The 12,570-nt window shown below is 39.2% G+C and overlaps 1 protein-coding gene across 1 annotated transcript; it reads right to left on the bottom strand.

Annotated features, from left to right (window-relative positions):
- Window positions 1–1,090: 1,090 nt before the first annotated feature.
- Window positions 1,091–11,757, bottom strand: si:ch211-69b7.6 (neuroblast differentiation-associated protein AHNAK). The gene is made up of 4 exons (XM_042389485.1): window positions 11,581–11,757; window positions 9,128–9,248; window positions 7,919–8,088; window positions 1,091–7,699 (listed from the first exon to the last, which is right to left on the bottom strand). The coding sequence occupies exons 1-4, from the start codon at window positions 11,755–11,757 to the stop codon at window positions 1,091–1,093; spliced, it is 7,077 nt and encodes a 2,358-aa protein (XP_042245419.1).
- Window positions 11,758–12,570: the final 813 nt, after the last annotated feature.

Raw genomic sequence — 12,570 nt, 5'->3', positions numbered from 1 at the left:
CTCTGCCATAAATTCTATTTTTATGAGGTTTATGTATTTTCAGTTTTTGTTCACATTGTCAGAAAGGTGATAATTCTACTTTATATTTATTGTTGAGGTCGTAGCGGGTGGTGGTGGTGGTATAGTGAATATTTTGTCCCCCTTGTGAATATTACACTTTTCAATATAATACTCCAGTATACCACAACCACCCACTACAACCTCAATAAATAGCATAAACCATAAAATAACACCTTTCAGACAATGTCAACAAAAACTGAAAATGTATAAGCTTCATAAAAGTAGAAAACAAATCAATTGTTTTTGTTTTTTAATTTTTGGTAGAATATACAAACAATATATGATGCATCCATTTTAACCAGGTTCAAAGTTTCCATGGTCAGCTCGCTAGCTAGTTGATTGTTGATATTTAAGGTTTTATGCTTATCTTAACAATTTCATTATTATTTCATTATATGTTCAAAAATGTAGAAGGTAAAACTGTTAATATCGTTTTAATAGTGTCAACTATATACAGTACATCAGTGAATATCAAATATATTTTTTTAAAAGCATAGACATGTTACAAATGGTATTAAACTATGCATAACTGTACATATTTTAACATTCAGTTTTTAACATATAAGAACAACTTACATCATGTTATAGTACCCAGTAGCACCCTCAAATCCACAAATTTCCTCCTTGAGTTTTATAACATCAAAAGTGAACTGGGAAGAAAATTTGGGGACTTGAGTCTTTGGGTGCTACAACAATATCAGGAGGTTTAACTTTTAATGTAAATAGAAATAATACCTACTTGTCAAGCATGTATTGTATGGTATAAACACTCAGTATTACAAAATATGAAAAAGCTCAAATTTATATATAAAACAAGTGCAAGAATACTGCAGTACAATGAAGTTATGCATCATCACAAAGGTACATGTACAAAAAAATCACTCTAGAGACAGACAGTGACACGTTTCATTAATATTCATAACATAAATCATACATACAACATAAAACAGCTTAAGTCACAATAAATAAACCTGATACAAAGGCTCACTCAAAGAAACATTTGGTACCTCTTACATCTGTTGTTTGAATCTTACATGAGGTTGGAGAAGAAGAATGTTGACCCTTTTAGGTAGTTTTCAGCTGGAACTTCAAGGTTCACATTTCCTGGATTAAAGTCAAGCCCCCCAAGTGTGTTGTATTTACGATTTGGCATTTTTTGATTTTGTGCTTGTGTAGGGAAAACAGTGACGTAATATCCGTCTGAACTGCCTGAGGGCACTTTTACTCTTGAGTCTTGAGAGAAATGTGGCAAACGCACGTCAGTTATAGGCTGCATTGCTCTCTGGTACCTTGAATGCATATCAATGTCACCAGCTGGGACTCTTCTTCTAGCGTGTCTGGGGTCCCTCATATCAATCCCAACACCAGATCGGGAGCTCATCTGTCTATAGTTATGTGATGCTTGGAGGTCCAGTGTTGAACCTCTGGCCTTAGGCACATGATGCTTTCCTGTGAAATCATCAATGTTGAGATCTGAATGGTTGAAATCAATATGGTGGCCTAAATTAGCACCCATCACAGGGTAGCTGGACCTTGATTTGTTCCTGGGTGACTTCCCTTCAGTGTGACGATGTCTGATATCTGCATCTATGTCCAGGACAGGCATTCTCATATTTCCCCCTATATCTGATCTCCGATTCTTATATGAAGGCTTTCTGAGTGAAGGATCATTAACGTCAAGTTGTGGAGATTTGAGATGTAGCTGTGTATTCTGAATACCCGCTTCAGGCAAGCTGAGGTCAATGTTTGGAGCACTGACCTTTGGACCTGTGATACTCCCCTTCAACTCAGGTCGTTCTATGTTACCATTTATACCTAGATCAGGACGTTTTGCACTAAGATCTAGCTGATTGGTATTGAAGTCTGGCATATTTAAATTGGGCATTTTCAATTTTCCATCAATATCTACATTTGGGATATTTAGATCCCCATTTATGTCAACATTGGGGCCTTTTGGCATCTTCATTTTGGGCTTTTTGAATTTTGCATCACCAATGTTGATATCTGGAGTGTTCACATCTAACTTGGGAGTTTTAAGGTCCATGTCTGGTAAGCCTAGCTTTGGGGTATCAATTCCACCCTCTATCTTTGGAGCTCTGAGATTCAAATCTGGGGTTTTCAAGTCTGGATTTATGTTCAAATTTGGTTCTTTTGGTAATTTGGCATTAAAATCTGGCAAATTGAGGTCAAAGTTTGGGCCATCTATCTTTGGACCAGAAAACCCCACTTCAGGCATTTTCAAATGTGGCTTTTTAAATTTTCTGGATGGGCTGCCAAAATCAACATTTGGCATTTCAAAGCCACTTTTGGACCCTTTGAGGTTGACATTGGGTGCATTTATGTCAATATCTGAGCCATTTAAATTGCCATCAATCTCAGGTCCTTTAAAGCTTGGTAGATTAACTTTAGGCATTTTTAATTTGGGCATTTTCAGCTTTGCTTTGGGTGAACCAGTGTTGAAATCTGGAGTGTTCATATCTAACTTGGGAGCTTTAAGGTCCATGTTTGGTAAGTCCAAGTCAGGGGTATCAATTCCACCATTTATCTTTGGAGCTTCCAGACTTAAATCTGGTGACTTCAGATTGGTGTTTATGTCCATATTTGGTCCTTTTGGCAATGTACCTGAAAGATTAAATTTAGGCATTTTCAATTTGCCTGAGGGAGCATTAACATCCCAATCTGGAGCATGAAGCTCTGGCATTTTCAGTTTACTTGATGGCATGTCTAAATTGACATTTGGGGTATTTAGGTCCAGTTTGGGGCTTTTGAGACCAACCTTGGGCATTTTCAGTTGTGTTGCATTTATTCCACCCCTGAGGTCAGGACCAGAGATACCCAAGTCAGGTGATTTGAGGTCCAAGTTAGGGGCATCAAATTTTGGACTAGAAAGCCCCAAATCAGGCAGGTTCAAGTTTGGCTTTTTGAATTTTCCAGACGGACCAGCAATATCAACATCTGGCATTCCGAAGTCTGCTTTAGGACCTTTGAGATTGATGTTGGGTACATTTATATCAACATCTGGACAATCCAAGTTTCCATCAATTTCAGGTCCTTTTAGGCTTGGAAGGCTAAATTTAGGCATCTTTAGTTTGGGCATTTTAAATTTTGCTTTGGGTGAACCAATGTTGACATCTGGAGTGTTCATATCTAACTTGGGAGCTTTAAGGTCCATGTTTGGTAAGTCCACATCAGGAGTATCAATCCCACCCTTTAGCTTTGGAGCTTTTAGACTTAAATCTGGTGACTTCAGATCTGTGTTAATGTCCATATTTGTTCTTTTTGGTAATGTACCTGAAAGATTAAATTTAGGCATTTTCAATTTGCCTGAGGGAGCATTAACATCCCAGTCTGGAGCATGAATCTCTGGCATTTTCATTTTAGCTGATGGCATGTCTAAGTTGACATTTGGGGTATTTAGGTCCAGTTTTGGGCTTTTGAGACCAACCGTGGGCATGTTCAGATCTGGTGCATTTATTCCACCACTGAGATTAGGACCAGAGAAATCTAGGTCAGGAGATTTGAGGTCCATGTTAGGGCCATCCAACTTTGGACCAGAAAGCCTTAAATCAGGCAGGTTCAAGTTTGGCTTTTTGAATTTTCCAGATGGACCAGCGATATCAACATCTGGCATTCCTAAATCTCCTTTAGGACCTTTGAGATTGACGTTGGGTACATTTATATCAACATCTGGACAATCCAAGTTTCCATCAATTTCAGGTCCTTTTAGGCTTGGAAGGCTAAATTTAGGCATCTTTAGTTTGGGCATTTTAAATTTTGCTTTTGGTGAACCAATGTTGACATCTGGAGTGTTCATATCTAACTTGGGAGTTTTAAGGTCCATGTTTGGTAAGTCCACGTCGGGAGTATCAATTCCACCATTTATCTTTGGAGCTTTCAGACTTAAATCTGGCGTCTTCAGATCAGTGTTTATGTCTATCTTTGGTCCTTTTGGCAATGTACCTGAAAGATTAAATTTAGGCATTTTCAATTTGCCTGAGGGAGCATTAACATCCCAATCTGGAGCATGAAGCTCTGGCATTTTCAGTTTGCCTGATGGCATGTCTAAATTGTAATTTGGGGTATTTAGGTCCAGTTTGGGGTTTTTGAGGCCAACCGTGGGCATGTTCAGATCTGGTGCATTTATTCCACCACTGAGGTTAGGACCAGAGAAATCTAGATCAGGAGATTTGAGGTCCAAGTTAGGGCCATCTAACTTTGGACCAGAAAGCCTTAAATCAGGCAGGTTCAAGTTTGGCTTTTTGAATTTTCCAGATGGACCAGCGATATCAACATCTGGCACTCCTAAGTCTGCTTTGGGACCTTTGAGATTGATGTTGGGTACATTTATATCAACATCTGGACAATCCAAGTTTCCATCAATTTCAGGTCCTTTTAGGCTTGGAAGGCTAAATTTAGGCATCTTTAGTTTGGGCATTTTAAATTTTGCTTTGGGTGAACCAATGTTGACATCTGGAGTGTTCATATCTAACTTGGGAGCTTTAAGGTCCATGTTTGGTAAGTCCACATCAGGAGTATCAATCCCACCCTTTAGCTTTGGAGCTTCCAGACTTAAATCTGGTGACTTCAGATCAGTGTTTATGTCCATATGTGGTCCTTTTGGCAATGTACCTGAAAGATTAAATTTAGGCATTTTCAATTTGCCTGAGGGAGCATTAACATCCCAGTCTGGAGCATGAATCTCTGGCATTTTCATTTTAGCTGATGGCATGTCTAAGTTGACATTTGGGGCATTGAAGTCCAGTTTTGGGCTTTTGAAGCCAACCTTGGGCATGTTCAGATCTGGTACATTTATTCCACCACTGAGGTTAGGACCAGAGAAATCTAGGTCAGGAGATTTGAGGTCCAAGTAATGCCCATCTAACTTTGGACCAGAAAGCCCCAAATCAGGCAGGTTCAAGTTTGGCTTTTTGAATTTTCCAGACGGACCAGCAATATCAACATCTGGCATTCCTAAGTCTGCTTTAGGACCTTTGAGATTGATGTTGGGTACATTTACATCAACATCTGGACCATCTAAGTTTCCATCCATTTCAGGTCCTTTTAGGCTTGGAAGGCTAAATTTAGGCATCTTTAGTTTGGGCATTTTAAATTTTGTTTTGGGTGAACCAATGTTGACATCTGGAGTGTTCATATCTAACTTGGGAGCTTTAAGGTCCATGTTTGGTAAGTCCAAATCAGGGGTGTCAATTCCACCGTTTATCTTTGGAGCTTCCACACTAAAATCTGGTGACTTCAGATCTGTGTTTATGGCCATATTCGGTCCTTTTGGCAGTGTGCCTGAAAGATCTAATTTAGGCATTCGAAATTTGCCAGTGGGGGCATCAATATGCATGTCAGGAGCATTCAAGTCAATATTTGGCTCCTTCATTGCTGGTACTTTGAATTGACCTGAGGGCATATCTAAGTTGACATCTGGCCCAGTAAGGTCTAGTTTGGGTTGGTCCATCTCAGGCAAATTCAAACTTGGAGAACCAATAGCCCCTTTAAATTTGGGGGCTGAAAGATCAAAGTCTGGAGTACCTAGTTTACCATTAAGCCCTCTCAGATTTGGTCCTGAGAGTCCAAAATCTGGCATTTCAAAATTTGGCATCTTAATTTTTCCTGACGGCCTTCCAATGTTGGCATCAGGGATTTTCAGCTCTGAATTTGGACCTTTGAAATCAAGTGAAGGTGCATCAAAGTCAAACTGTGGCTTTGACAAATTCATATCAAGACCACCTGATGGCAGGTCTGGTCTGTTTAGAGATCCATCTACATCAATATTTGGTCTTTTTGGGCCTGATAGATTAAACTGATTTTTTTTCAGCTTTGGCAAGGTGAATTTTCCTTTGGGTGAATCAATGTTTACTTCTGGAGAGTGGAGGTCTAAATTTGGAACTTTGAAATCCATTTTTGGTACACTCAAGTCAGGAGAATCCATGCCCTTCATTTTTGGGGATTTCAAAGTTAGTTCAGGTGTTTTCAACCCTGCATTGATATCCACATCTTTTTTCTTTGGTAATGTGCCAAAGAGCTTAAACTTTGGCAATTTAAACTTGCCAGAGGTAGCATCAGTGTCTAATTTACCAGAGGGAATATTAATATCCACATCTGGGTTATTAAGGCCTACTTCTGGGTCTTTGAGATCAATACCAGGCAAATGCATACCCTCTTTAAACTTGGGAGCAGATAGATCCAAGTCTGGAGTCTTTATGTGATAGTCAGGGCCTCTAACTTTAGGCCCAGAAAGTCCAAAGCCTGGCATTTTGAGTTTTCCAGATGGGCTTGAAATATCCAGGTCGGTTGAGGGTACATTTAAGTCAAAATTTGGGTCTGCAATTCCAGGTTTCAGCTCTGGTGCTGCCAACTGCACATCTTGTCCCTCGAGATCTCCATTAAAACCTGGAATTTCAATGTTTGGTAAATCGAATCGGGGCATTGTGAATTTAGGGGCCTTGTATTTCCCAGATGGGTCAGCTTTGGCTGGATTGGTATCAGGTGCCTTAATCTCACCTTTTATCTTTGGCATTTTGAGACTTAGGTCAGGGGTTTTAACATCAGTGTCACTTTTGCCTGAGAGCCCAAATTTGGACATACTAAATTTACCAGATGGGGCATCCACATCTAAATATGGAGCTTTAAGATCAATTTTGGGTTTCTTAAGTAGCCCTTTGACTTCACTTGAAGGAAAGTCATTGGCTGGCCCATTTAGATCAGGTTGTGACACATTCATACCTGGTGTTTCCAGGCCAAAGTCAGGGGATTTCCCAGACAGACTTAGCTTGGGTGATTGTACATAACCGGAAGGATTGTCAACATTTAGATCGGGGTATTTCAGTCTCTTGGAATACTTGTGACGAATTTTACCTGTGGGAACATCTGGGGCTTCAATGTCTGGTGTCCCAACCTCACATTCTGGCCTACCTAAAGTGGGTTCAGTGAGGCCCAGGTCTGGCAGTTTGAATTTTGGCATTTTCGATCTTTTGTTTGTTCCTTCAATGCCCACTTTGGGAACACCAGTGATATTTCCCCCATTAAGATTTATCCCTGTGTCAGGGTTGCTAACATCTAAACCTTTTAAGTCTATACCTATTTGTGGAGCTGTGAAACTTCCATTGTTTTTCAGTCCAATTTGAGGTCTTTCATGGTTTGGCATTGTCAAGTCAACAGATGGACTATCAGTGTTTGGCAGTTGTATACCAGTTGTGGTGTTGACATCTGGACTCTCTGGTAATGTCCCGGACAGATGGAATTCAGGACCGTTAAGCTGTGAACTTCTGGCATTGACATTTAGTGTTGGTACCTGAACTCTACTGCCCACTTTCACCTGACCTCCACGTAAAACCGGATCATTCGAGCCAAGACCCAATGGTGGAAGGTTCAGATTGCTCCCATCTGTTAATTCTCCAGCTGTGTCAGCAGAGAATGTGGCGTCACCAGATTGTGAATCAGCATCAAAGTCTGTGTTTGGTGTCTTTGTTTTCAGATGTCCAAAGTCTACTCCGAGGCGAGGCAATTCCATGTCATGTTTTACAGTTGGCTTGGCAGTTACCTCCTCATTCTCGGCATAAGGCAAGTCATCCTTCATGAACTTCTTGATTTTGGCATTGTAGAGTTTGCTGTAGGAATCCTTCAGCATCTAAAAATATAAGCCAAAACACGGTGATTTGAATGTAACTATAATGTCAATAATTCCTGTAACTGTTCTCTAGAACGTGGGGTTGCAACACAAAAACTTGAATATTATAAAACTTTGCAGGACATATCAACAAATTTGGATTGTGCTGTGGACCACTACTACACAAATGTATCAGAAAATTATTTATGCTTGATTTGATATGATCTGTAGTCCACCCACCGTTTCAGGACTCCTGGAAGATTCGTCCAGATTTCCGAGGCTCTTGCTCAGGTTATTCTTTGTGAGCACTCGGACCTTGTCATCAAACGGCTTCATCAGCTTCAGTACTTCTAACACCTCCTGTTTTGACAGTTGATCAAAATCGATTGTTGCCCCCACGATTTCATCCCCTGAAAAATAAAAATTAAACATATAACAAAAGCTTGTTCCAGAATATTCTTAAATATATTTGGAAAATTCATACTGTATTTTTTGAATGGACTCAAACCCCTCACCCTAGCATTGTCAGTGCCAAGTTTGGCCCATTGGGTAAAATAATTATTATTATTAAAACATTATGTTTTTAACTTTTGAATGTTCTCAGAGGTTCTTTTAAAAAAGAACTATTATGTTGTATGTTGACTACAATCTGTAGTACTGAGTGACCAGAAAAACTGAAACCACTGTCCATTGTTATATGATGTATTACAACAGTAATGTATTAAATAGTACCTTGATGAACCATATAATTACAGTTGTGTTGACACTGCTGTTGATTTGTGGTGGTTATATATTGGAATACTGAAAGGTGTCTCAAAAAATCTGAACAAATCATTTACATATAGAGTATCAGTCAAAAGTTTGGACACACCTAGCTATTCACTTGAATGAGAAAGCAAGTCCAAACTGTTTGACTGGTATTGTATGTGGGAGCAAAAATATTACAGACAACTGATCGTTTAACGCAGTCCAATACTGCCGATCTAAAAACACAAATTATAGCCTAAAAATTACCATAAAATTCAACACAAAAACAACTTTTTGTGGATTTGTCAATTACAAACAGGTTGAGAACTCAACACCAACCGCACATTTTAAATAAGGCGGTGTCTATTGCAGGACTATTGCATCACAAGGACTCTATATGTCTGGACACTCTGTGTATAGTCTTCATCAAGCTCTGCAGAAGCCTGACAATGACCCATTCATTTGTATCGGGTGTATTGGAGCAGGGAAACATCTAAAACATGCAGGGCAGGGGTGTCCTAGGATCCCAGGATTGAAAAACACTGGTCTAAAACATAAAAATTGATTTCCTTGCATTTGCAAGTCATGCTCTTGTGTGAAACAACTATTCCAACTTTTTCAAGCTCAGACACTTATGTGTCACTTTCAAAACAGTTAAAAGCAACAAAGATGAAAGGTGTGATAAAAGGTCAAGGGTCATACCTTCCCTTAGTCCCTGACCAGCTGAGGCACTGTTGTTGATACTGGAAATAACCAGCCCCCCCTCGTCTGATTGCTCCAGGGTCAGTGCGTCAGAGAGGCTCCTCCCTCTGCGGTGTGCCGGCTGCAAGCAGAAAAATTTCATAAAATGCTTAAAACCGAAGCACTCAGTAACAGAACAAGCTTTAAAAAGCAATATGCAACCAAAATTTAACCATCATAGAACTAAGATGATGTATTGATGTTTTGTACCATGATCGTTGTGTTTCTGTCACCGTGGCATTTGAAAAAAAACCCTTGGATTAAACCTGCAGGAGAAAATGAAATGCTTAGAAAACACATTCAGCTGTTATGGGAAGCATATTGCATGTTTGTTTCATGTTAAAGCCTATAAAACAAAACAGCAGAACATTAGCAGGCCTTCTATGAAACAGATAAAACAGGTGGATACAGGTACCAGCTCAGACCACACACTGTACACAAGATGGTGCAATCATGTAGTGATAGCAGAAACAGAAAAGAAAATATGGCGGGAAAAAATACATTGTTTCAAAGACATTCACATTTTCTCACGTCTTTCATTAAAATGTGTTTTAAAAAGCAAAAAGATCTTTTTTAATTATAAAAGTATGTTTCAAGACTGTTTCTGTTTCTGTTCTGTGATTTTATCTCCATATTTCCAGTGCTGATAACAGGAGTTTTACTGGAGTTGCAAAAAATACTCAACACAAAATACAAAGAATGTAGGGGTGTATATGGTGTAATTTTTTACTTTATGCAGTTAGTTCAGACACCCAGGTGACTCAGGAGGTGCATCTTTCAGGCATTCGAGTTATGGCCTTGAGGCTCTCGCACTACACTTGACGAAAACCAGGAACAGGTTTATCAAGAGTGATGCAAACAAGTGTTCTACTGTTGGGTGTTTCCTTTTTTGTAAACACACAGAGTCAGAGTAACTACACCCATTTCTCTCTAGTACAGAAATCCTGGCTGAGCACTGGTAACTGGCAGACTTCCAGTGAATCCAAACACACTATGCTCGCTGCTCATGTAAACTCATGTGATATGATGTGCAAAGATGAGCGGGATGAATGAAAATGAATTTCAGTCTACATCACCACCTAGCTGCAGTTTGCACACATCTCCGCACGTCCACATATATCAAAACAAGAATGAAAATCTTTTCATGACATTACGGTTTAGATTTAACTCATTCACATTAAAAAGCAGACAAATACAGAATTTCTCTACCATTCATACAGCACCACTGTGCCTTTATAGCAGAAGATATACAGTGTGATCAACAACAAAATATCGAAAAAAATATTGAAAAATTCAAAATCACCAGGCAGAATGTTAAAATCGTGTTCATTGTTATGTAAATCAAAGAGCAAATTACTATAAATTTCAAAAATATATGTTGTCAGGTATTTAAAATGTCCAGCTGGGACAGATTTGGGTCAAATTTAACTCATCTCTCATTTAGACATGACAACTGTGAACCACCAAATCTCCACAAGACTTTACAATTATATGGGAAGACGGAACAATGATAATAATAATAATTCTTAATTAATTTAAACCCTAAATGTAGAAAAATGTTCCTCAATCCTGAATGTTTAGAAATGATTTTGTCAGTTGGTGGTTTTCCACTATGAGTGACCTCTGCATTCTTTGCATAAAACCAAAAACAAACAATATTCTGATTTGTGGCATTTAATTGATATTATGCAGAGCTCCCAGTGACATTTGAGAAAAAGGAAGCAGCTAATTACTACCATAAAAAGTTACACATTAAACATTTTACAGCTCAGACAAAGTGCAGATGCCTATCAGTCAAACAAAGTGAAAATGTTCGGTCACCAAGAGCTGGATGTCAAGTCCACGATCAAAAACGCTCCTCAGCTTTCTTTTCTCATCGGAAACAAAATTTGGAGCCGTCAGTACATTTATAACATGACAGGAGCACTGGTTTTAGTTTCTAAATCATAAGAAGGCAAAGTGCAGAGCGGTTTCAATATGAGCAATGTAATGCTGAGAAAAATGCTGCATTAATTATTATTAATCTTCTTTAAAATAAGATTGATTTATTACTTTTTTTTTCAGGAATATCAGATTATGAGATTTTTAGAATGAACAGCAGCTGGATGAACAGAAAGTTGAAACCAGACTGTATGTCAAGAGAAAAACTTATTATGCCCTACCAATAAACCAAATGTTTCTATACATCCATGGTTGAACATGATGAGTTAAGGGCAGATTGAAAACAACTGTACCATAAAAGTGTACAACAATTTCTCAAAGAAGCAAAGACAAGCAGTACAGATGCTCAACAGAAACTACCTGGATGACGGTACCAGAAACTCAGCACACTGCACCTTAAAGATGAGGCACAACCCAGGATGAAGCCCACAGCAGAAAAGAGAACTTACAATGACGCCTTAAATTAAACTGACCTTAGGGAGCATCAGGCAGGTGTTTTGGTGGCTTCTGTGTTGTTGCAGTTGAGTTTCAGCACAGTTATCAGTCCATGCTGTTTGCTTTGCAGGTTGTGACTGCGGAGAGAAGCGCCAGTCAGGGGCACGACTGCTGAAGCAGACAAACGGGTTCCACCTTAGACGTCCCGCCCTCATGAACTGTCAAACACACACACACACACATTCACGTCACACGCCCTCATGCAAACACACCTTGACTACCAGTACCTGCAGCTCACATGCATACAAACACAAACACAAACACACAACTCTGACTCACTTTTCCCCATATGTCTGTTCCCACAAGCACTTATGAATGTAAATACACACACACACACACACACACACAGATAGGCTCACAAGTTTTCAAGTCTGTCTCACAATAATAGTCAGGTGCCTAAATGAACATTTAATCTTATCATTCCTCCTGCTCACACTGGCCATTCAGAGATCCCTTCCTAATGTTTGTCCATACTGTATTTCTGTAATTTTGCTTTGTTGGTCACATCTATTGGATGTCTGTCCCGTCCTCCTCCGCTCTTCCGATGGTTTTTCCATTTTGTCCCTGTTAAAGTTTTGTTCAGTGAGTTTTTCCTTATTTGAATCAAGAGTCTAAGGAGAGAGGATGTTGTATTGCTGCTGTGATTTGTGATTATTGGGCTATATAAAACAGAACTGACTTGACTTCATGTGCTGTCAATGTAAGTGATGGATCCACAGTCCTCAGTCTGTGCAAAAATACATTCTGTACATTCCAAAGTTCACGTGAAGCTTATATCAGCAGCTTGTCTGAGTAAGACAAATCAAGTGAATATCTTCCAGAGTTACAGCCTTTTTAGTACAAAACTCCTTCTTTGTGTTTCCCTGGACAGTGCTTCCATGCTGAGCTGCAGTGAACCACCAAACATCAAACATACTGTAAAAGTGAAAAGATTAGACTTTGGAACAGACTTGTAAATACGCCTAAAC

This window comes from Thunnus maccoyii, chromosome 2 (genome assembly GCF_910596095.1).
Source record: "Thunnus maccoyii chromosome 2, fThuMac1.1, whole genome shotgun sequence".
Lineage (NCBI taxonomy): Eukaryota > Metazoa > Chordata > Actinopteri > Scombriformes > Scombridae > Thunnus > Thunnus maccoyii.
This window is presented reverse-complemented; position numbering and strand designations above follow the sequence as displayed.

What these genes read in the sequence shown, in the direction of transcription:
- si:ch211-69b7.6 (XM_042389485.1), bottom strand. Translation starts at nt 11,757, where the DNA reads ATGAGGGCGGGACGTCTAAGGTGGAACCCGTTTGTCTGCTTCAGCAGT. An exon ending in CCTGCCTGATGCTCCCTAAG is followed by an intron (nt 9,249 to 11,580) that starts GTCAGTTTAATT and finishes TTCTGCTTGCAG; the next exon opens with CCGGCACACCGCAGAGGGAG. An exon ending in CTTCCAGGAGTCCTGAAACG is followed by an intron (nt 7,700 to 7,918) that starts GTGGGTGGACTA and finishes TTATATTTTTAG; the next exon opens with ATGCTGAAGGATTCCTACAG.